This window comes from Phocoena phocoena, chromosome 16 (genome assembly GCF_963924675.1).
Source record: "Phocoena phocoena chromosome 16, mPhoPho1.1, whole genome shotgun sequence".
Lineage (NCBI taxonomy): Eukaryota > Metazoa > Chordata > Mammalia > Artiodactyla > Phocoenidae > Phocoena > Phocoena phocoena.
In genome coordinates this window covers 46,555,280-46,580,229 of record NC_089234.1, presented here as the reverse complement: position 1 = coordinate 46,580,229, position 24,950 = coordinate 46,555,280, and the positions used below count along the sequence as shown (strand labels likewise).

The window sequence follows — 24,950 nt, the reverse complement described above, 5'->3', positions numbered from 1 at the left end:
CAGTATTACCATTACAGCTTTCATCATGAAAACCCATCCAGTAAAGTCAGGACAGAAAACACCCTCGACCCAGTGGCCTAGGACTTTACTGAGTGCTTTTGATGAAAGGCAGCAGACCCCAGAGTCCAGCGAGGAAGAAAAGGAACTGGGGGCCAAGTGCCTGGTCAGATCCAGCTCTGCCACTTCCTGGAGGGGGAGTTTGTGCTGGTCCTCCTTCCCTATGCCTCCCCTGCCTCATCTATGAGATGGACACATTACAACGCATAGGTCAGAGTCATCCCAATGTCCACGTTGGTAAACACTGGGATAGTGCCTGCATGGGCAAGTGCCGTCAAAGTGAAGTGTGTGTATCATCGCCATCATCACCTTCATCATCATCACCACCACCATCATCATCACCATCATCGCCGTCATCACCATCATCACCACCACCATCATCATCGCCGTCACAATCACCACCACCATCATCATCGCCGTCACAATCACCATCATCACCACCAGCATTATGCTCTAGACACAATGTACAGGCAAGCATTAGGAGCAAACGCAAAATAGCAGGAGGTGTGCTAGCTTATTTGTTGGATTCATATGTAATGTGGGCAATGGGCACGTATGACTGAATTCATAGTTCGTATTCATCATCTTTTCATGCACACCGTAATCTTAATTCACAAGACTGTGTCTTATTGTATCACATGTACTTGCTGGAATTTGTAAATTCAGCTTTAGGAACTTATAATAATAAATGAGAGTTGAATCTGGCTAGGGAAACAAAATCCCCTACCGTTAGTTTGTCATGAACTCAGAGTTTCACATAGAAATTTTCTTCCTGATATTCTGGATGCCTACCTTGATGTTACAGATAGGTTGATGATGTTTTTCTTTCTTTTCTTTTTTCCCAAAATGGCACTTCATTTCTAGTATTCTCTATTTGAGACTGAAAAAGTCTTTTAAAAACAACTCTGGGGCTTCCCTGGTGGCGCAGTGGTTGAGAGTCCGCCTGCCGATGCAGGGGACGCGGGTTCGTGCCCCGGTCCGGGAAGATCCCACATGCCGCGGAGTGGCTAGGCCCGTGAACCATGGCCGCTGAGCCTGCGCGTCCGGAGCCTGTGCTCCGCAATGGGAGAGGCCACAACAGTGAGAGGCCCGCGTACCGCAAAAAAACAAACAAACTAAAAAAAACCAAAAAAACCTGAAGTTTTAAATGAAATAGGCTTTTTAAAAAAATATATCAAATGTGAGCACAAATGATATTGTTCCAGGAGATTACAAAAATAAAATAGAGTGAAAAAGTTAAAAAACAATTTCCCAGCAGTGCAATGATCCCAGCAATGAAGTGCCCAATAAAGGCAGCAAATCAGCTGAGCCGAGATGCAAAACAAGCTACCACTCTGAAGGGACATTCCCTGCAGACACACAGAGATGGCCCTGCCCCAGAGTGGGCCCAGGACCCCCGGGAGCAGGGTGGGCCTGTGCAACCAGGCAGGGTCACTCAGGGGACTGGACCTGCTGGGCTTCCAGGCCTGCCTCCAGCCTGGACCATCCTCAGGCCCAGCTCACCTCTCTGCTGCCTGTTCACCTTTGTCAGGGGGCTCCAAGGCTCCTGTCCCCATAGCACCGTACACTGCCTGTCAACACTGAGTGGGAGACTGCAAAATGATCCAAAGTAATCTGTGATGCAGCAAGTTGGAGGAACACAGCTCCAAGGTGGTCAATTCCGAAATCACCTCCCTCCTGAAAGCACAAAGCCACACTACCCTTCTAGAACAGGGCAAGGCAGACTCCCTCTGCATCACTTCTAGAGGATTCCTGTCATCTCCCTAAAGGGGGTTCCCAAGGAGTGCTTAAGGTGCTACCAGTCTTAAAAGACTCCTGAAAGTAACGGCTTCACCTGGCCCTTTGTTAATAACATCAGAGCCTCAACCAACCTCCACTGGCCTGTGATGAAGCTGAGAAGCATCCAGCCCCGTAGCTGTTTTTAGACAGCGCGAAGCACAGAGGGGCCTCGGCACGGACCTCGTGGCCTGCGGGGAAGTGACAGCCCTGCATCAGGGCTGAGTCTCTAATATGAGATGTTCCCACTGTCACTTTGGGGAGGCCTGATCTCGCCTCCTTGGTGATCACATCCCACTTACGAAAGGCCCAGCCACCTGCCCTCCCCCGACTGAAGGAAGCCCATGAAACGAAACGACTTCTGTTTTCCCGACTCTCATCCCTTCCGAAGCCCGGGCATCTATTCTTCCCTCCAGTCGACATACATAACTCCCCGTGACAATAACGAGATGTGCATGTGTACCGAGGGGGGCATAGAATTTTTATCTCTGTAAAAATGGTACGAGCGTGGTACAAGCAAAGTTTTTGTTTTCTTCCCCAGGCTTTTACTTGGGGAGATACATTGTTCATGTGCTTGTGGGTTTTTCCTTCTTTTTAATTTTAAATCGAGATTATGAACATATTTTATGCAGGTTAATATATTCTTTTCATGCAAAATTTAACTGAAACCAGTGCTAGCACACTTAACGACAACAAGAGAAATTCTTCAGCTTATTATAAACATCCTTCAAGAAACCTGAAATGCGTGTCCTCTGGAAATAATTTTGCTGGGATTTGGGTTATTATTAAAATCCTCTCAGAATTCTACCACTAGAATAGAATTGTGTCTAATGTGTCTCAAAGCCCTTTTCTGCTACCGATCAGAGAAAAACCCTTTTTGGTCTTGCAAGTACACTGTCGATAGTGAAAACTGAACTGGAAGAGGGGGCTTCTTTCCTGACACCAGGCAAACACTCAATAGGGCTGGCATCTCAGTCCTGGGCTGACCACTGGGTGCAAGGCCCACTCCTAAGACAGGTTCCCTTCAACTATGATGGAATGAACCTCATCCCTCTGTTTTAAGTGCTCTGATCTTTCAGATTCCATGAGAGGAGGCAGGTTTACTGCAGACTTTAAACTCAAGGGAATCCCAGACAAGCAGGTTTTGGTCACACATTCCCTACGTGTCAGGATTCTCTACCTGTGACTGTGAGAGGTCCTAGGAGATCACAGGACAGGGCTACACACAGCTGAGACGGGGATGAGCTATCCAGGAAAGGTTTACAGGAATGAAAGAGAGTCACAATACCCTTTAGAAGTAGATTCTCATGTTTAATTCTCTCTTTGTGGATAAATAAGAAAACCCACCATTCTCCCAAGTGGGCTGAACAGTCTCACTAAAATGTAAATACAACTGTCTCCGGAGGTGGCCGGGGATGACTCTGTCCCGCCAGCCATGACCTAACCGGAGCTGGCTACTGTTTTTGAAGTTACTTAGAGCTGCACTTCTTAAGCTTTAATGTTCACCAGATTCATCTGGAACCTTACTGAATTGAAGATTCTAATTCAGTAAGTCTAGGGTGGGGCCTGAGCTTCCATGTTTCCAGCAAGCTCCCAGGCAATGCCCAGGCTGCTGGTCCGTGGACCTCACGTTGAGCAGTGAGGACTTAGAGCTCCAATCTCAGATCTCTGCCCTCAATTGTTCATTCATTCCACACAGTCTGCAGATCCCAGGTCCCCCACTGGGGACAGAGTGATGGGCAGGTTGTCGATGACTTTAAAACTAATGCTAATCAAAATTTAAAACCTCTGGGCATCAAAGGACATAGCAACAAAGTGCAAAGGCAACCTACAGAATGGGTGAAAATACTTGCAAATTGTATATCCCAAAGGGGTTAATATCCAGAATATATACAGAACTTCTATAAACACAACAACAAAAAACGAGCAATCTGATTTTTAAATGGGGGAAAGACTTGAACAGACATTTCTCCAAAGAAGATATACAAATGGCCAACAGGCACATGAAAAGATGCTCAACATCACTCATCATTATGGAAATGCAAATCAAAACCACAATGAGATACCATCTCACACGCATTAGGCTGGCTACTATATTAAAAAACAAACCAGAAAATAACAAGTGTCGGTAAGGATATAGAGAAACAGAACCCTTGTGCACTGTTGGTGGGAATGTAAAATCATGCAGCCACTATGGAAAAGAGTATAGCAGTTCCTCAAAAAATTAAACAGAGAACTACCATGTGATCCAGGGATTCCACTTCTAGGTACACATCCAAAATATTTGAATGCAGGGACTCAAAGAGATATTTGTACATCCATATTCATAGCAGTATTATTCATTGGCTTGTCATTTTCACCTGGAGTCTGAGGGTCTGCAGGGAGTTGGCATGTGCAGTTGAGATGAGGGAGATGGAGCCTACAAAGCACCTAGCAGAGGGGTTGGCACACAGTAGGTGCTCAGTAAATGAGGGTTCTCGCTTTTTGCCAATGAGTCAGTGGAGGTGGCAGGCAGGTTGTTTCCTTGGGGTGAGCGTGTGTCAGTATCACTCTGGAAAGAGCGGCTGGGTGACTGAGGGGCTCTGTGGCCTGTGACCACTCCAGGAAGCATGCTTTTATGGATTTTGTGGCAAAATGCAACAATTACGGAATTAAACACCTAAACTGGTACCAGACCCCAAAGAAAAGATGTTGCCAAATTATTTTCTAAATTACCCACTAAGGCCTGTGTGAGTCAACAAGTAGCTATTGACTTTAGTTTCAGCTACCATCAAGACTTACTGATTTGAGAGAGAAATATTGACCAAATTGAGACCAAGGTCAATACTGGCCTCCTGGGAAAATAAATCTTAATATTAACCAAAAACTGCAGACGCTAGGCCTGGTATTTTGACTCTAAACTGCTGGTCAGACAGAGGTCCACTCAAAGTCAGCTCTTTACTTCACTGTGTATTGTTATAGGTGCAAACTGGTCTCCAAATTGACTCGTTTCTGGAAAATTTGATATAAAAATTTCAAGCTTTTTCATATCTTAAAAGATCAAAGGACAATTGGTACTTAAGAACTGTCATGGGTGATATTTCCATAAAACAAAGAATCCATTTTGAAGTGCAGATAAGTGCCCCAACTTACTTTCTGTGAAAATTAAGAATTTCCTATGTTGACTCTCCATCCAGAGGGGCATACCAGCTCAAACAAACAAACAAAAACTCAACCGTAAAAACTTGCAATTAAGACCAGTTATTTTTGAAAATGCTGTTGAATCTACTTTGTTTATAAGTGGCCCCAAATTGCTTAAGGCAAACTGCTTTTATAGCTGTGGACTCAAAAAAGTTGTCCATTCAACGCTGCTGACACTGCCCCATCTACTGGGTCAGCAGCACCGTCTCCATGGGACATGAAACACTAGGCCCCGTGGGTTGTAGGAACTCACTTTTCTGAAACAGAGTGTTTGCGTGTCCTCACAGGCAAATCTGGGAGTGGGGGGACTTATTGTGAGATGACATGCAAAATATGTCCATGTGGTCCATGACACGCAAACTGCAAATATGATGACATGCAAAAAGTGCTTTTTCTTATATATCCCTGGGATATATCAATGGAATGTCAATAAAGAGCGGTTTGTGTTGTTACCAGGGGTAAAAGATTGGATTAGAAACGACAGGCCCTAAGCAACTTAGAATGTAAGATGGGGGAAATTTACAAAGTATAATCATTCTTGAGGTTGTTGATAAATATCAGGATTAAGAATAAAAGATCTGGAAAAGATACACACACGCACACACAGATGTGCAGTGATACGGACAGCTGGGAGAGAGTGAGCTCAGACTATCTGGGGAAACTGACCTCAGTGGATGGGATGAAGGATGCTCCGAGGAAAGCTGATAGTTTTAGCCTTTGTGTTCAATTGAGTTTCCCAAAGTCTACTGAATGACCAGAAATCTATTAAAATCAGCAAAAACTCCGCTGCTACATTTGAGGACAAGACAGTGTAGTCAACAGAGCAGAACGGATAAGGAATTTTTGATGATATGAACCTGATGGAATCACACTGTATGAAAAGCCCTTCAGGACCCACAACTCACTGCAGGCAAAAGGAGGCTTTCTTTGGAAAACAGAGGAAGCATCCTGTCTAGGAGAACAGCAGAAACCTGGGCACAGAATAGGAAGGTCAGGGGCAAGGCTGAGCCATGAGAGGATGTCAGAATCATGCACAGAGATCCAGGTTCCACTCTGAGACAAAGGCTTCAATTAAGCTGGTTAAAACCTTACACTCTGGCTTCAGAAGGACAAAGGTTCAAGTCCTGACTGCAGCCCACAAGCTGCATGACCTTGCGTTAGTCGTCCATCTGTCACCTTACCGACTCCGAGTCTCACTGTGTCCATCTATAAAAGCACAATGACAGAACCTACTCCACAAAGCTGGGGTGCAAAATCACACATCCCCATCCTGTTGGACACTGCTCTGGTGTGGAGAACACAGCAGTGACCAGAGCAGACAACCTCCCTGCCTTCATGGACCTTGCATTCTGAGAAGAGAAAGACAGGTAATAGATACAAGTAGAAGTACGTCAGGATGCCTCTCATGGGGAGTTCCTTCAGAGGGTGGGTGGTGTTTTATATAGAGTTTCAGGAAGGCTTCTCCACTAAGTTGATATTTGAATAGAGACCCTAGGGGGTGAGTAATAAGCCACAGACATAGCCTGGGGAGGACGGTCCAGGCATATAAGACAACAGAAGCCCCACCAGAACATGCTTGGTATGTTTAAGGACCAGCGAGGAAGACAGAATGATGGGAGGGGAACGAGAAAGGGAGACTGTGGTAAAAATGATGTCAAAGAGGTCATGGGGGCTAGATCATTATAGGGCTGCGCTGTCCAATATGGTAACCAATAGCCAAATGTGACTATTAAGCTCTTGAACTGTGGTTCTGAAATGAGATGTGCAGGAAGCATGACATACACACTGGATTTTGAAGGCTTAGCAGAACAATACACATTAAAATATTTCACTAATAACTTTTATACTGGTTATATGTTTAAATGATAATATTTTGATATATTGGGTTAAATAAGCCATACTATGAAAATTGGTTTCACCTGTTTGTTTTTACGTCTTTAATGTGGTTACCGGAAAATCTAAATTACATGTGGCTTGCATGATATAAGGCATTAGAGGCCACAGTAATGAGCATGGCATTTATGCTGAGCAATATGGGAAGTAAACAGAAATGCACACAAACTGTTTAGCATATTTCCCAGAACAGAGCGGAAAATGTTTAGGAAACTAGAATTCCATTCACAGACAAACTACTCAAATGTAAAGGCAAATATATTTAGCGGGGAAGACACTGGATTCAAGAAAAAGTAATAACAGAACGAATAAAAGTTAAGTTTCAATAATTGTTTGGAATGTAGTGATGACGTGTAATGAAACTGTCAAGCAGCGATTATGGAAGTATGAAACATAAAGTTAAATAAAAAAGAATTTGACAAAAAAGAATGACAGATAAAATTGGATCCATTCCTAAATTCCAAATGGATCAGAGGAAAACAGGCAAAAAAAAAAGGAAACCATGTAAGTATTTCACTGTAGCCATCCTGGTAGATGTGAACTGGGTTTCTGCTTCTAACCTCCATTTCCATGACACCAATGAGATTAAATACTTTTCATGTGCTGACTGGCTATCTGTATGTCTTCTCTGGTGAAGTACACGTTTAAGACTTCTGCCTATTTTTTTGTAGTGTTGCCTTTTTCTTTTTTATTGATTTGTAGGTGTTCACAAATGCTAGGTAAGAATCCTTCACCAAATATACACGTGGCAGGTACACTCCCCATAGGTGGCTTCCCTTTTCATTCTTGTACTGATATCTTTCATCAGAATAGACCTTCTAAATTTTAATGTAATCCGAAGTTTTCAATCTTTTCCTTTATGGCTCATACATTACACGTCTTGTTTAAAAATCTTTGCTTGCCCTGACCTTATGTAGATAAGCTAATTTTAGGAAGTTTTATTTTTACCTTTCTTACTTAAGTGTATGAACCTTCTCTAATTAATTTGTGTGTGTGTGGTGTGAAGTCCAGGTTATGGATCATTGTTTTTCATGTGGAGATCCTACAGACCCATCACTGTGTACTAAAAATATAATCCTTTCTTCACTGCACTGCAATGTCACGTTTGTCATAAAATCAAGTGACAATACATATGTAGGTATGTTTGGGGCTCTTTATTATGTTCCTTTGGTTTATTTGTCTATTCTTGTGCTAATACCATTACTTACTATACAGCTTAATTATTATGGCTTTAATATAAATCTTGCGAATTGGTATATAAATTCTTCACTTTGTTCTTTTCCTTCAAGATTATCTTGGCCCTCTGCAAGGTCAAGATAATCTTATTATCTTACATACACATTTTAGGATTGGGTTGCCAGTTTCTCTGCCTCTCTCTCCCTTCCTCTCTTTCACACACAAATACACAGCTGCTGAACAAAATTGGCAACAAAATAATAAAAATACGATTACGAACTTAAAAGAAATTAAATCTTCATGCATCCATACTGATATAAAGAAATTGGTGAATAAGTCAATGAGGAAAGGGATCCAGCTCTTCCTTACAGAAGAATTTCAAGTAGTAAATGGAGATGGATTGAGGAAAACAGAAAATCACCATCGGTTCACCATAGTAATAAGTGCTGCAAGCAAAATCCACGGATGAATGCTAAAGTGAGTAGACGAAAGTTCAAGGAAAAACAGGCTATTTGCACAGGCTTGATGTGTCTCCCCTAAAATACCTATTAATTACTGTGGTGGTCTTCATATGTGTCCACAAAGTCTCTGAGACCCCTCCCTGAATTCTGGAGGTTCAGCTTCACTCTCCTCCCCTTGAGTGTGACCTGGACTTAATAACTGGCTTCTAACAAATAAAGTATGGAGAGGGAAAAATAGTGACTCTATACTGAAGGAACCTGGTAGACCCACCTTCACCAAGTGGTCACGGTCAACATCATAGCACGTTCACCCACTCCATGGGACGCTATGAGAAAGGCATATCTCCTCTGTGTTGTTCTTCCCTCAAATCCATAACCTCATTACTAATCATCAGAAAACCTCAGAGAAACCCAAATCAAGAGACATTGTAAAAAATGCAGCTACTACTCTTTAAAAGTGTCAAGGCTGTAGAAGCAGACAGACGGAGGCGCTGGCCCTGATTGGAGGAGACTAAGGAGACAAGACCACGAAATGCGATGTGACAGCCTGGATGGGATCCTGCACCAGAAAAAGAACATTCGTGGAAAAACTGCTGAAATCTGATCCAAGTCTGGAGTGCAGTTAATGGCAATGTGCTGATGGTAACTTCTTAGTTTTGACAAATACACCATGGCTATGTGAGAAGTTAACCTTAGGAGAAGCTGGGCGAAGGGTAGACAGGAACTCTCTGTACCATCTTTCTAACTCTTCCGTAAAACTGAAGTTGTTTTAAAACTAAAAGTATAACATGTTTTCTGGAAAGTTCTTCAGCAATCTCTTCAGAGTGGTTATCAAGACAAGTTTATACAAGCTGGTCCACTTTCTATTTTATACCTTTCTGAGTGCGATTTTTTCCCTTCTTTTCAAAAAAGGAGCATTGATAATGAAAAGTAATTCCATTTGGATTTTTAAAAAGCCACTCTGTGGGAACTAGCTATGGAGAAAAGCTGACCCAAGAAGAGAGAATGTCTTTGCCTGGGAACAAAGCCCCAAGAACGTGGAGCATGTTTCCAGTCAATAAAGGTAATCCTTGGACCAGCGTTGTGTTTAGGGCTTGAGGGGACAACACGGAGACTGTGGTTACTCACCAGGGCGACTTTCCTTTGTGGCTTCAGCAGCTTCGGTTTATGGAACGGGGCAGCGATGGGAGCTGTGGAAGCACATCAAAGGTTTAGTTTGCAATTCCTCCCAGGACTCTTAAAACCCACATATCACGAGCACCACGGACAGAGAGCCTCGGACATAGGGCTACTTCCTGTCCTCGTGGAGGAACTCTAGTTTCTGATCCAGGGAACAGCTGGACTGGTGCCCCTTGGGGGAGGGTGATCCTCTCCTAACCTTTGGATACGTCATCCTCTCCTCTCAACAAGGTCAACAAAACCACAGCATAAAACACTGCCAGCTACAAAGAGGTCAGATGTGCAGGTGAGAACCCGGTGCACTTGGTAAAGGCTGAGGCTGGGACCCTCCCTGGGGCTTCCTCCTAGTTGCATGCTAACGCTGACAGCGGTGACCTTTGACCCTCACAGCTGCCCTGGGAGGTCAGCAGGGAGGGTCTTATTGTCCCCATCTAACAGAGGAGGAAACCGAGGCTCTTCTTCTAACATCATGTAACTACCTAGTATTTAGATGAATTGGGACTTGAATTCAAAGCCAGGCTCAACCACGTGGCTCTCTGAGTCTCATTTTCTTCTTTCGTAAAGTAGGGCACCACCTATGCTGACTGAATGAGGTGATACAGCAGTACAATGCCTGGCGCAGAGCAGGGACAGCTCCCTTCCCTCCCCAGATCCACAAGTGTCATGCCTCGCAGGACGCTCACGTCTCCCAGCCCCTTCTGTCCACCCAGTATACGTACAGTCTCAGCACCACTGCCTTCCACCACAGGGCGCAAAGGGTGCCAAGGGGCCATCCTGGGAAGCCCCAGTTGAGGGATAAAATGGATCCTGTCTTGTTCTTAAATTATTCACCTGGGCAACCCTTGTATTCCTAACTGTATATCAAATCCTTTGATGTATGACCTTCTCCTAAATTGGCCACAGTTATTTTAGGAACGATCTATAAACAGTTTTACTTCTCACCTCAGGAAATGTCCATCTTCCTCATTTATGTTGCTCTAAGTCGTAATTGGAATCAAGTAATAACCCTCGTTTTAATCCCCAGAACAAATCCAAAATAAATTACACACCTGGTTTTTATCTTTAGGAAAATCATAGAGCCTTCTTTCCCTTAAATGAACCAAGAGGATGCTGACACCCCCTTGGTCCACCCTGCTACGTGCAGAGAATGTTAGTACTTCAAAGGGAAATACACTGGGGAATAGTCTGTAGAGGTTGACCCCCGCTAAAGCCATGCACGTCCAATGGCAATGCCCCCAGCCCACCTCAGGGACGGGGCTCAGTTATGACCAGAATCTAGGTGGGGTTCTCCAGACCATATAATCAGGGATGTCACATCCTCCACCTGCCTACTCTCCTGTCCTGATCTCACATCAGACCCCAGGTGCTCTCCACATGGATGACTGCTGGCTGGCTTCCTACCTTTGGCAGGGACTGCGGGAGGAATGTCAGCTTTTTCCTTCCGCCTCTTGCCCTTCTTGGGCTGCAGTGGGACCAAGCTGGTCACGCTGGTGACAGTCTCCCCTGAGCTGGAGAAGAAAAAGGTCCTGGTGAAGGCAAAGGCAGGCTTGTTCCGGGGAAAGGAAAAGGAAGCAATAGTTACCGGGTACCCCGTGTACCTGTGTGTAAGGTAGGGTACTCTTAGAGCCGGACTGGGATCACTCTGTGCCTATCTCCAGGGATGGCTGGAGGTCTGGTACTGACCCTTGGCTAAGGATGATGAGTTGAGCTAGTTAGGGATTTGTAACATGCTGTGTAAAGTTCTAAAATCTCTGGAGAGACCCAGGGCCGGCTTGCCTACATTGTTTTGGGGTGTATAGATTGTTTGTATAGATTGTTTACACCTGGTTAATGGGTTTACACAGTCTGGCTTGGTTACATCACCAGGAGGATATTAAGATATCACTAAAAACTTCTCCTTGAGCTCCCCTAAAACCAACGTTCCTTGCACACATCTTTGTGGCTCACAATCCAGAGACAGAGCAGCACCTGTGCAAATGAGAAGGGACCCTGGGGAGTTGCAGCTGGGAGTCCCTAGGGCCCCCCATGATTGTTCACACTTTCTCCTCCTGCTGTAAAGACTTTAAGTTAAAGACTGAGTTAGCCCTCAGGAGTGTTGTGAGTGTTTTCAATTATCTGGGTGGTTACCTGTGTAATCACTGTAGTATCAGACTCTATGTGTTACCGTTATAACCCAAAGTAATAGGTAAGCCTTACATTACAGGTAACAAAACCAAGATTCAAAGATGCTAAGTGACTTGCTCTAAGTGACACTGTTTGTAAGCAGACAACACGAAAGCTGCAAACCCAGACTGGCCTGATGTGAAACCTGTTCTCCTTGCTACCTGTGGGGTGGAGTCCAAGCACTTCCTTGAATGGTCATCGTCTTATTTCAAATGCATCTTATGGCTCCAGCAACTCAGAGGGCAGCTTCTTTTAGAATCTCTCGTCCTCAGGCACATATTCCAGCCAGGTAGGTACAGTTACCAAGAGAGGCTTGGTAACTCCCTTGATCTCCCTAATACAAAGGATTTCTAGAAATCCATAAGATATGACCTAATAGTCAAAATGAATGAAGGTGGTAAACAGTTTTCACACAAGAGGAAAGGCTCGTACCTAGGAAAACATGCTAAAACTTCCTCAAGAAAAAGCCAAATTAAAATGTACTGCACTTTCTTTCTGCACATATCAGAATGGCAACAACCAAACTGAAGGCAAAGCACTCTTTTGGCAAGGGTGTGAGGAATCAGGCACTCAGAAGTATTGCTGGTACAAGTGTAAACCCTTCCTGATGGAGGGTAATTCGGCAATCAGGATCACAGGCGCTGTCAGAATTACAGAGGCTTATACTCTGTGACCCAGCAATTTCACTTCTGGGAATTTATTCTGTAGATATCCTTGCATGGGTATGAAATGTACATATAAGTCATTATAGTCCTGTTGGTAATAGCAATAGATTAGAAACAACCCAACTGTCCATCAGCAGGGGACTGGTTAAGGAAATTATGGTGAATCCACAAATCCACACACGGGGTCCTTTGTAACTGTAATGAGGGATGAGGAAGCTATTTATACAGGGATAAGAAAAAACACATTGTTAAGTGAAAAAGCTAGGTGTTGGACAATGTGTAAAATGTGTCATTTCTTTTGTATAAAAATACAGAAAAATAATATATATTAGTATTTATGTACACAAATAGAGAAACTGGAAATATTCATAAGAATTTAAAAATAGTGGTTCCTTAAAATGGGGGTGCTGAGGAAATAAACAAAAGGAAGATTGGACAAGGAGAATTATTTATTATTATTATAATTACATATTACATAACATAATAATATAATTAATAATTATATAATATATTATTATATAATATAATAATATGAATTATTATTACATATATATTTAAATTAATTATTTAACTTTAAATTTTAATTATTAAATCATGTGATTGTATAATCTTTGAAAAACAGTAAATTAAACACTAATAAATATTTACATATATTTAATAAAAGAAAACAGACTATTCTAATATAGTCCTGGAGTTTTAAAAATAAACAAAGACTGAGTCACGTTGTGGGGAAATTTCCAAGAATGCAGTTCACACTGAGAGTCCCCAAAGACAGCTTATTTTTATTGGGAATAGAAATTCTAACTGGCCATGGCTTTAGAGTACAGGGTCAACTGTGTAAATGTACAGATAGCCAAAAGGGATGTGTGTTTACAAAACTCTGGCCACAAAGAGAAAACAAGGGATCAGAAACCCTCAGAACTGTTTAAATACACAACCACACATACAGCTTCATTTCCTAGCTTTTTAAACTCTTGAAATGTTTATTTTTTCTTTCCATTATAAATTAATGCACGTTCATGTTTTAAAATGGTAATTACAAGCATGGAGACGAAAGAAAATAAGTCTATCGTAACCAAAACATGATCTTCATAAATATTTCCAGCCTTTTTCCTCTTCCTTGTTTTGTTTTTTTAAAAAGACTTTATTTTTTAGAGCAGTTCTATGTTCACAACAAAATTGAGCAAAAGATACAGAGATTTTCCATAGACCCCTGACCACCCCCATTATGAACATTTCCACCAGAGGGGTACATTTGTTTTAATTGATGAAACTACCTTGACACACATCATCACCCAAAGTCCACAGTTTACATTAGGGTTCACTCTTGGTGTTGTACATTTTATGGGTTTGGACAAATTTATAATGTAGCCATTACTGTAGTATCATACAGAATAGCTTCCATGCCCTAAAATTCCCCTGTGCTCTTCCTGTTCATCCCTCCCTCCCCCACCTCTGGCAACCACTGATCTATTAACTGTCTCCACAGCTTTGCCTTTCCCAGAATGTCAGATATAGTTTGAATCATACAGTATGGAGCCTTTTCAGATTGGCTTCATTAAATTAGAAATATGCAGTTAAGTTTTCTCCATGTCTTTTCATAGCTTGATAGCTCATTTCTTTTTAATGTTGAATAATATTCCATTGTCTGGATGTACCAGGGTTTATTTATTCATTCATCTACTGAAGGACATCTTTTTTGCTCCCAAGTTTTGGAGATTATGACTAAAGCTGCTGTCAACATCCGTGTGCAGGCTTTTTGCGGACATAAGTTTCAACTCTTCCTTGGTTCTTATACATTGTCTTTTTAAAAATAATATTGGGGCTTCCCTGGTGGCGCAGTGGTTGAGAGTCTACCTGCCGATGCAGGGGACACGGGTTCGTGCTCCGGTCTGGGAAGATCCACATGCCGCGGAGCGGCTGGGCCGGTGAGCCATGGCCGCTGAGCCTGCGCGTCTGGAGCCTGTGCTCCGCAGCGGGAGAGGCCATGACAGTGAGAGGCCCGCGTACCACAAAAATAATAATAATAATAATAATAATATTGTATTACAATTTTGCATCCTTCTTTTTACTTAATCTACACTTTCCATATTGTCACATCCTCCCACTGTTCCAGTGAGAAGACATGCCCACAGTTTACTTAGCCTTCCCCTGACATCTAAACATCTAATTTGTTTCCCAGTTTGATATACAAATAACATTGCTATAAATATATTTGTGCATAATGGTTTTCCATTCTTAGACTTTTGTTTTTGGATTCTTAGACCTGGAAATGCTAGTTCACAGAGGAGGATCATTTTAAAGGTTATTCAATACCCACTGTCAAAAAAAAAAAAAATACCCACTGTCAAAATGATTTCCGACAAGTTAGTATTACTTTATAGCCTCTTGGTCAATGGATGAGGGCATTTATCTTTTCATCCTTTTTAACACCAGATTTATCAGTTTAAAAAATTTCTCACTTAATGAAGAAAAATGTGATATCTCCTTTTACTTGCATTTCTTTGCTTGCTAGGAGGAACATGTCCCGTGTTTGTCTGTGTTTCCTTATTTATGAATGATGTATGGACACCTTCTGCTGTTATTTATTAGGACTGTGAGCCATTCTTATAGATTTGTTGGCATCTTTGACATCAACCTGACATGCTTATTGCAAACATTTCCCTACTTTTGAATTTTGCCTTTTTGTTAAATGCGTGGTCATTTGTTTTTGCTAAAATCGTTTGATAGTTTCTTTTTGTCTATTGCCTCTGAGTTGGGATTATCTTCCCCAGTTGCACCTCACACCCCACAAAATCAAATAATATTCCCCCTTCCTCTTCTCTTTTCTTGGCTTTAATTCTTTAGCTCTTTAATATAAAATGAAAATTTTGAGACATCATAAACGTAGGCCATTATGCCCAGGGCTTTCAGTAAGCTGAAAAAAGATCTGCTTTGTCATCACCATTCTCCTTGAAAACAGTAAAACTGCACTAAACTAAATTTAGTTCTACTTCATACCTCAATCATGAGCACTCAGATACAATGAGTCACCACAGTGACATACGATAGACAGCGATTCCCTCAGAATCTTACGTCTCGCGTTGAGCCAGCAGGGCTGGTAGGAATTTTTGACAAAGTCCGTCTTATGATTCATCTTATTCTACATCTTATTCTACATCTTGGGTTGCAACAGGACTGTATTTTGTGTCTGACACAAGGGAGTGGGCATTGCGGGAGCCAGTCAAACCAAGGAAGATAGAAAATAGGCCGGAAACTCCAGCTAAATTACAGAGCTGTGTGATCGGAAAAAAGTGCTATTTGTGGGGAACAGGGCTGTTTTTCTGGCTCCAACAAGGGTGGGGCAGGAGGCGCACATGTGGGACCCTTGTTGTGACATGTACAAAGTTCCGGCCTGGCCGCCTCTCATAGGAGTCTCTGTCCCACAAAGACTAGGCACCTCTGCTCCGTGGCACGTAGTGGCTGGATCTAGCAAACGGGCACTGGACAGGGGCAGAAAGCCTGCACTAAATTTGCTTCCACTCTGACTAGAGAGGTGATACAGGACAAGTCACTCACTTCCCTGGGCCGCATCCCCCAACCTGTAAGATGGGAAGATGTACCCCTGCTATCTATCTCACGGGGTCATAGTTAGGGTCAGATAAGAAAGCTCAGCCTAAATTAGATGGGGCATGAAATGGCTAAACAGCATGGATCCTAATCTCCAGCGTGTAGATGCAGTAGCGGGGTAGGGGCATGTCATGGTGTTACCCAGGGAAAACAATTTTGCTACTTGGGTATCTCACGATGCCATGTCTCGGCCCTGAGGGGAAGCACAAACTTCAACTTAAAGCTTGATCAGAAAATCTTTCTGCCGAGGGAGCACAGTACACCCTCCTAGAGCCACAGACGTAGCAGTGCTGTACAAGTGCCAAGCAGGACAGAGCAGGCGAGCAGGGCGTAGAGAAAGGCTGAACCCCTGAGCAAAGGGTGGCCACTCCAGGACACTAGGTAAAGCAGGCAACCTGGATTTTACCAGGCACTGAACAAATTGTGAGCAAGCATATTTTGCAGAAGCTAAAGTTAATAAGAGCTATGTCTGTCTACCCTATGCAAAGCACTGTGAAAAGTGCCTGATATCCATAATCTCTGACCCACCCAGATGGGAAAATTAAGCCTCAGAGAGGTCCAGGCAGGAGATCTGGGATCTGATCCGGGTGGACCTGCCTCCTTGGCCCTGAAGCAAGGACTCTGAGCCCAGCCCAGACAACAGAGAACAAGAGAACTAGGGAAGGAAGAAGGCCAATCAAGCCAGATCTACAATGGCTGCTCTAGGCTTAAACCAGCTCCCCAAAAAGGTACTGGAAGGCGATATCAGCATTCCACTGCACTTTTAGTCTATACTAAATCCAGGACTGTTACAGCTGCTCAAAGCCCTGCCCCGGTGGGAGGAAGGGAGGCCAGCCTGAGGGCTAGGGTCCCGGAGGCAGGAGCAGTGACTGGTGCCCAAGACCAAGGGCCATCCTGGCCCAAGATTGGGCAGAGAAGGAGGGGAGCACATGCCTGTCCCTGGGATTGTCTGAAATAAACAATATCAGCTGCCCAAAGGGAGGTGGGTGTGGCCAGGCCAGCCATGTGGAAATTCTGTGCCTCTACAACTAAGTGTGTCTGGGAGCAGAAAAAAAAAACAATAGTATAAACTGAGATGACCCCACCAAGGAACATTTTTTAAATGAAGAACCAAACACCCAGGCACACCTTGCTTTCATAAGTGAATGTGAGCTCAAAGCGCCCTCATACCGAACCACAGCGCCTGTGCATAAGGAGTGCCACCCCTCCATCAAATACCTGCCTCACTGGGATACACCAGAGGAGCAGTTAACTGTTCCCACCGAGGAGCATTCAGACACCCAACCTTCATCCCCCAGGTGCCTGGTGTTTCCCTGGATCCAGGACAAGCTTTGTGCCTCCACATATGAACTATGCCCCCTTGGGGTCTGTTCAATCCCGTTTCCGGCTGAATGAGCAGAGGATCCTCATCCTGGCATAAAGCTGTCCGTCACATACTGCAGAGGGATTCAGTGTGGCCTGAACTGGGATGGCTGGGATGCCAAAGTGTGGTCTGTCGGGCAAAAGATCCCGACCCAGAAAGCCCTCCACGAGCAGGGCTGAGGAAGATGTGCCAATCTGGCCCTGCCAGCATCCTTCTGGGCCTGCCCTCCCTGAACCCTTCCCGCTCCCACACCAGCTTTGAAAGTCAGTGTTTCCGTTGATTCGTTTCACCTTCCGAGGTGTCCATGTGCTTCCTTTCCTCCAGCATGCACACCTCTGTTCAGACCGTGAGAACTCACCAGGACCCCCAGAGGGCTTCTTCCTCAGTTCCTCTCCGAGCAGCTCCAGGCTGCCTTTCCAAGACTGCCCGCAACACACTCATCACCCTATAACCTTGTACCTTGCAAGGTCAAGTGTGGAATCTTGCAGGAGGAACGCAGGTCTCAACAACTATGTTAGCATCTCACTGTCGTTTACAATGACAGGTCCCCCGTCCAAGGTAGCTGCCATTGATAAAGGCCAAGGACTAGTGCAAATAGGGCGAATTTCCTGACATCTCGCTCTAGGCTTTTGGAAGTGTGCCACGGGCTTTCCTTGCCACACGAGGTCAATCAACAGCACGTGCCGAGGAGCTGCGTACAAGTTACAGAACTTCACTTTCGAGGCAGATGAATGGCGCCTCCCTTGAGATGACTCTTTCTCATAAATGAGTAACACGTGTCAAGCACGTAGAACTGCATCTGGTACGTTGTGTCACCCATGACTGTCTTACCAGCATTATGATCATCATTATTATGGAATCTGCTCTCCGAGTCCTTGAGTGGGGACTGGACGGCCATGGCAGGCTTCCCAGGAACCTGGGCCAGAGCGGGCGCACCTAGAAAGGACCTGCAGACCCTGGGGGTCCTGATGCGTTACTTTCTGCTGCTTTCATCCTACGTATGGCGTTTTTGCACGCATTTTGTGAAGAACACCAGGATAAAAGCCGCTCCTTCGTGAGGCAGTTGCCAAGGCACCTCCCTGTCCGCAGCCTCCCCGTGGCCTTTCATCATAAACGGTTTACACGACCTCAGAGGTTCTGCCGGGCCTCCCCGTGAGAGCTCGTCCTTCCTGGTCCCTGCCAGTTTCACAGAGTCTGCACAAAGGCTTGGAGGTGGTTTAGTCTGTAAGTTTGAAATCTCTGAACACTAACTGGTAAGGTCAGCAGGTGCTTCCTTAATATTGGGTGGGCCAAAAAGTGCCTTCAGTTTTGTAAGTAAAAATAAAAGACACATTTTTCACTTTCACCAAGAACTTTAGTGAAAAACGTATTCACCCTTTTGTTCCACTACCTTCTGCCATTTTTCAGGCAACTTCATGATTCCATCTTCCCAGAACTTTTTTTTTCTTAACATCCTTATTGGAGTATAATTGCTTTACAGTGTTGTGTTCATTTCTGCTGTACAACAGAGTGAATCAGCTGTACGTATACATATATCCCCATATCCCCTCCCTCTTGTGCGTCCCTCCCACCCTCCCTATCCCAACCCGCTAGGTGGTCACAAAGCACCGAGCTGATCTCCCTGTGCTATGCGGCTGCTTCCCACTAGCTATCTATTTTACGTTTGGTACTGTATGTAGGTCCATGCCACTCTCTCACTTTGTCCCAGCTTACCCTTCCCCCTCCCCGGGTCCTCAAGTCCATTCTCTACATCTGCATCTTTATTCCTGTTCTGCCCCTAGGTCCATCAGAACTTTTTTTTTCCTTAGATTCCATATATGTTAGCATACAGTATTTGTTTTTCTCTTTCTGACTTACTTCACTCTGGGTCCATCCACCTCACTACAAATAACTCAATTTCATTTCTTTTTATGGCTGAGTAATATTCCATTGTATATATGTGCCACATCTTCTTTATCCATTCATCTGTAGATGGACACTTAGGTTGCTTCCATGTCCTGGCTATTGTAAATAGTGCTGCAATGAACATTGTGGTACATGTCTCTTTTTGAATTATGGTTTTCTCAAAACTTTTTATCTTTCTGAGCAAAAAACTGTCCCAGGTGCCTTTTACAGTCTTCCAGGGAATTGAAATTTTTTCCATTAAGATAATTTTGTAAAGTAAATGGAAACCCGAAGGTGCAATGTCTGGTGAATACAGCAGATGAATCAGAACTTCCCAGCCAAGCTGTAACAGTTTTTGCCTGGTCACCAAAGAAACATGCGGTCTTGCACTATCCTGATGGAAGATTGTGCGTTTTCTGTTGACTAATTCTGGTTGCTTTTCGTCGAGTGCCGCTTTCAGTTGGTCTAATTGGGAGCAGTACTTGTTGGAAATAATCGTTTGGTTTTCTGGAAGGAGCTCATAATAGAGGACTCCCTTCCAATCCCACCATATACACAACATCACCTTCTTTGGATGAAGACCGGCCTTAGGTGTGGTTGGCAGTGGTTCATTTCGCTTGCCCCGTGATCTCATCAGTTCCACCTTGTTGTACAGCATCCACTTTTCATTGCCTGTTACAATTTGTTTGAAAAACAGAACGTTTTCATGATGTTTCAGTGGAGAATCGAATGTGGAAATATGGTCAGGAAGGTTTTTTTCCCTTAACTTACGTGGAACCCAAACATCAAAGCGATTCACATAACCCAGCTGGTGTAAATGATTTTCAACCCTTGATTTGGATATGTTGAGTACGTCGGCTGTCTCCCACGTGGTATAATGTTGATTGTTCTTAATTATTGTTTTGATTTGATCGCTATCAACGTCAGCTGGTCTACCTGACCGTGGAGCATCGTCCAGTGAAAAATCTCCAGCATGAAACTTCACAAACCACTTTTGACACGTTCGATCAGTCACAGCACCTTCTCCATACACTGCACAAATGTTTTTGTGCATTTCGGTTGCGTTCTTACCTTTCTTGAAATAATAAAGTGTAATATGCCAAAAATGTTGCTTTTTTTCTTCCAACTTCAATATTAAAAAGGCTACACAAAAATCCACCAATTTTGATGTCTTTTTTTAAATGCACGCTGATATGACAGCTGTCACATACGATCTAACAAAATTGTCTCGAATGAAGTTAAAGACAACTAAGTGCTACTAGTGCCATCTTACGGAAAAAAACGAACGAACCTTTTGGGCCACCCAAAATTTAGCAGTTCTATGTAGTGTTGGTCTTAGGTCATAAGAATAAAAGCAAGGAGAGGTCCCTGGGGTTACCTGCTCAGCATCCACTCCCTGCCCCCTAGGGCTGAAGGTACATGTTTGGGTGGCACTGACCCCCACCCCCTGCTTGGCACAGTTTTATCCTCTGGCCTTAGTGCTTGGTTCAGGTTGGTCCCATAACAGTGAGTTCAGTTGTGTTTGCTCATTAGGAAGCAAGATGGCTCCTTCATGAGGCCAGGGGTGAAAGCACGTGCTGCCACCGTTCCCTTCCCAAGGGGAGCTGGCCTGGCCTGAGGACACATCAAAGCCTGGAGGCAGCACTGCCCAGAGAAGGGCTGGGAGCAGACACCACTGCCCTAAGGACCCTGTGCCCCCCGGAGCAAAGCCCACCCACTGCAGCATCCCCGGTCAGGTGAGCCAGCCAAGTCCCTTCCTGGGTAAGACCATCTGAGCTGGCTTTTCTGTTACCTGGAATCAAAACGTCCGTAAATAGTAGAGAGGGCTAGCTCTTCATCTAAGAGTTGGCAGTTTTATTCATGTTCTTGATCTGGGGAGAGTAATTTGTACCTTGCAGGGTTTTTATGAGGATCAGAAGTAAATCCCATAAAGTGTTCAGCTGCAGGGGTACACAGGCGCTCCCTGAGTAACTATGAGGAATTAGTCCACAGCCGGTATTATCTCACTGAATCCTCACAACGACCCTGAGCCACAGGGACAAAGGCAGGTTTGTGCCCATTTTGTGGAGGGTGAAATATTCCCAGAGAAGCTGAGTGACTGGCACAAGCTGCTGAGTGGCACAGCTCAAACTGACACTAAAACCAGGTAGATGTTTGTCACGTTATTCCAGGAATAACAACCGGGTCCCATCACACAGGCCTGTCCTCCTCATGCCTGCCTCTGCCTAGGGCTCTGGAAGGAGGGAGCTGAGCCTGAGCCCTGGGGTGGGGCGAGGATAAGACTGCACAGCAGTGATGTTGGGGATGCAGGAGGAAGGTCAGGAGACACACACCCAAGTCTGCCATCCCTGCCCTCGCCCCCTTGCTTGCTCAGCTGAATGCGGACAGAGGCTCAGACACCCACAAATCGATGCCTATGACCAGAGGGATGCACTTTTCAAAGTCAAGGGATGCAGGGAAGCTGCAGCCACCCCCAGCATTGATAGCCAAACCCTTCCCGCTTCTCCTTCCATTGCCTTAACATTTCTGCAGCACCTACTTCTTGTTCATTTGTGTGAATGCCAACACCAAAGCTCTCACAGTCAGATCCAAGCTTCCCAGCACACCTATGCTAGTGTGTGAGTCCTGGAGCCAGGTGGCCTGGGCTGGCAGTCCTCGCTGTTCTTCCTCTCACTGGCCAGGAGACCTCACCAACATCGACACTTTTTGTATTGGTTTCTCATCTGTAGCATGGAGATAATCACAGCACCCACTCACGGGGTTGTTGTGAGGCGGGAAGAAGACGGTGTGTGTCCCATGCTTAGCACTGTGCCAGGGCACGGCATTTAATAACAGTGTGGCTCCGTTACTGTTATTACTATGATGACTGCCATCCCCTGGCATCTGGCCCTGCCACCAACTCCAGCCTCACCTCCCTGCTGCTCTGCCCTGAATCTCCAGGGTTCCTCATCTGCTGTGCTTTTCTCTCCCCAGGTCTGTGTGCTGCCCTCCCCCAACCCTCTTCTCCTGTAATGCTCTATCTAACTCACCCTTCAAGACTTGGCCTAGATTTCACCCCCAGGAAGCCTTCCCTACCACCCACAGACCCCTGGGACAGGGTTAGGAGCACCTCCTCTGGTTGTCTGTGACAGCTCCGTGGGCATCCCACGGTCTTGTTCCTCTGGGTCTCCTACTAGAAGCAGACCTCAGGGCGTGGGATGTGTGTCATTTCATCCTTGTTCTATGGGCCTTACAAGCTTACAGAAGAATCAATCGTAAGTACTGACTGAATAATAACAGAACCATTTGCATAGAGCTCACCATTTACCTGTTGGAAGCACTTTATACAGACTAACTCATGAAATCCTCCCAACACACTATATGCTAGGACAATTATTGCCCTCATTTTATCAGAGAGGTTGAAAAATTAGCTAAAGGCACACAGCAATCAGTGGCAGAGCCCAGATGTGAACTGAGGCAGCCTGGCCACAGAATCTTTAACCATCACAGCAGATTGCCTTTCACAGAAGGAATAAATGTTTTATAACACTGCTACTATTCAATATTATACAAATGAAGCAAGTAGTTACATATCTTAGTTTTGAGCATATATCTTCATATTCTCTCTTTGAAATCACATCTCTGCCTTCCCTCTAAATCCTGAACAAATCACTTATTAAATCCCATACTTCGACTGTGGGAGTATCTTTAAAAATCTCTGATGGTTCAGAAAAGACTGAAAAATGCTTTAAACTAAGCTCTCAAAGTACAGTAAAACTGTGCCTGTAATTTATCCAACATGTAAACAGTCTATGGCCCTGACTCTTTATCCTTGAGAAAGTGTGTGCGCCAGAAAACATGAAGAAAGCTTACACAACTTCAGCGGTAACTGCATCAGCACAGGTGACACAATGTCCATTTTAATTGCTCCCATTTGCAAAAATTTAGTATCTCAAACCCATAAGAAGAGGTCAAGCAAAAGGTCAGGAAACGTACTGGCTGCGAATCGTCTTTTAGGTGCCCCCGTCCACCCTCTTGACAATTTTCTTGAACTTGAAGAAAGGCACCTAAGTGCACTGAGGAGGTATCATGGTATGAAAACACATTATAACTCTATGAAATTGGTGGCATTTCAACTAAAATGTGGTTTTCCGGGACTCTGGGGTACAGTTTCATACCTACCAGTTGAGCTGCTCTCAGGGCTGCTTTCCCCAGGGAGGGCACGCTTAAAATCTTGCAGAATCCTGAGACGCTCACTAAGGCCTGGGTCTCTGCTCCGGGAGAGGGCACTCTGCCGTCAGAAAGGAACTGTCCCCAGCCCCAAAGGTCAAAGCCGCCCCTCCCAGGAAATGGCAACTTCCGACTTCAAGGATGACACACATTCGAGATGAGACTTGTTTTCCTTCTGTTTGAACTTCTCTCAGTAAGTCATGGAAGTCCCTAGAGTCCCCGGGTTCTGCCCCAGTCACTTGGCAAGGTCCCTGTCTCAGTGACCACAGCCTCAGCGCCAGCATGTGGCCTCTTCCTGAGGGTCCCTCCCCTGCCTGAGGGTTTCTGTTCCTGGCATCTTGCCCTGGTCCTGTGCTCTCTGCCCATTCTCCCTTAGGGGGAAGTGGTCAGAGGACAGAGAAGGACATTTGTCCCGATCACAGCTTGAGACTCCAGGGCCCGGCTGCCCACTGCCATAGCACAGATGAAGGAGCCGGGATCTGGGAGCCCTCTGGCACAACAGGAACAGAACAAACAAAAAAATGCCTGGGCTGCAGAGGCAGAGAACAATTCAGGTCAAGGCCAGTTAAAATGGCAAGGATTGACCAGTTCACAAGTGAGGCCCCGTGGCAGGGAATGGGCTGCACTAGGTCAAATCAGCATGAGGTTCTAATAGAAAGACGAATGCAAGTCAGAAGGGCACCCGCTACCAGGTTCATGGGGGCAGACCTGGCCCCTGCAGGGTCCTGGGGTGCAGTGGACCAGAAGAGGCAGGCTTTTCCAGAGGCAGATCTGTGGGCTGGCCCAACAGGAGATACGCCAACAGGGAGCGCTCAACTTGGGCGCCCAACCAGTTTCACTGACAGCACCAGAGGGCAGAGGGGGCAGCATTTAAGCGGGACTCTGTGGTCATCTCTGGCAGGCATCGCAGGGCTGGGGGAGACCAAACTCTAATGCCCACCAGGCTGGGGTGACATCTTCGCTGTACTTCCAGCCTCAGCACCAGCTCTGAATAGGTGCAACTGAAGGGGAAGGCCAGGGAATGGAAGGAAGTGGAGCCCAAACTCCCGCACCGCTTGCTAAGAATGTAAGGCCAGATGCTAGACCACAGCATGCAAATCCTGAGAAACACTGGCAGGCTGGTCCCTCCACAGCCTCTGATCACCTGAGCCATAACCTTCCCCCACGCCTGAAATGCCGGCCCTTGGAGCCTTTTCGGGGCATATGCTTTAAAAAAGAAACAAATTGCTTTACTGAAGCATAATTTACTCCCCATAAAATTCACTGATCATAAGTGTACAATTCAATAATTTTAGTAGATTTATAAAGTTGCGCAACCATCCCCGCAATACAGCT

General features: G+C 44.9%; 1 protein-coding gene across 1 annotated transcript in view; it reads right to left on the bottom strand.

Moving 5' to 3' along the window:
• The window catches only part of VSTM4 (V-set and transmembrane domain containing 4), an 86,569-nt gene that overhangs the window by 14,910 nt on the left and 46,709 nt on the right, over positions 1–24,950 (bottom strand). Inside the window, exons 6-7 of the mRNA XM_065894610.1 lie at positions 11,124–11,230; positions 9,672–9,733 (exon numbers count right to left, since the gene is read on the bottom strand). Of these exons, the coding sequence (XP_065750682.1) occupies positions 9,672–9,733; positions 11,124–11,230 (169 nt within the window). The remainder of the gene's footprint in view (positions 1–9,671; positions 9,734–11,123; positions 11,231–24,950) is intronic.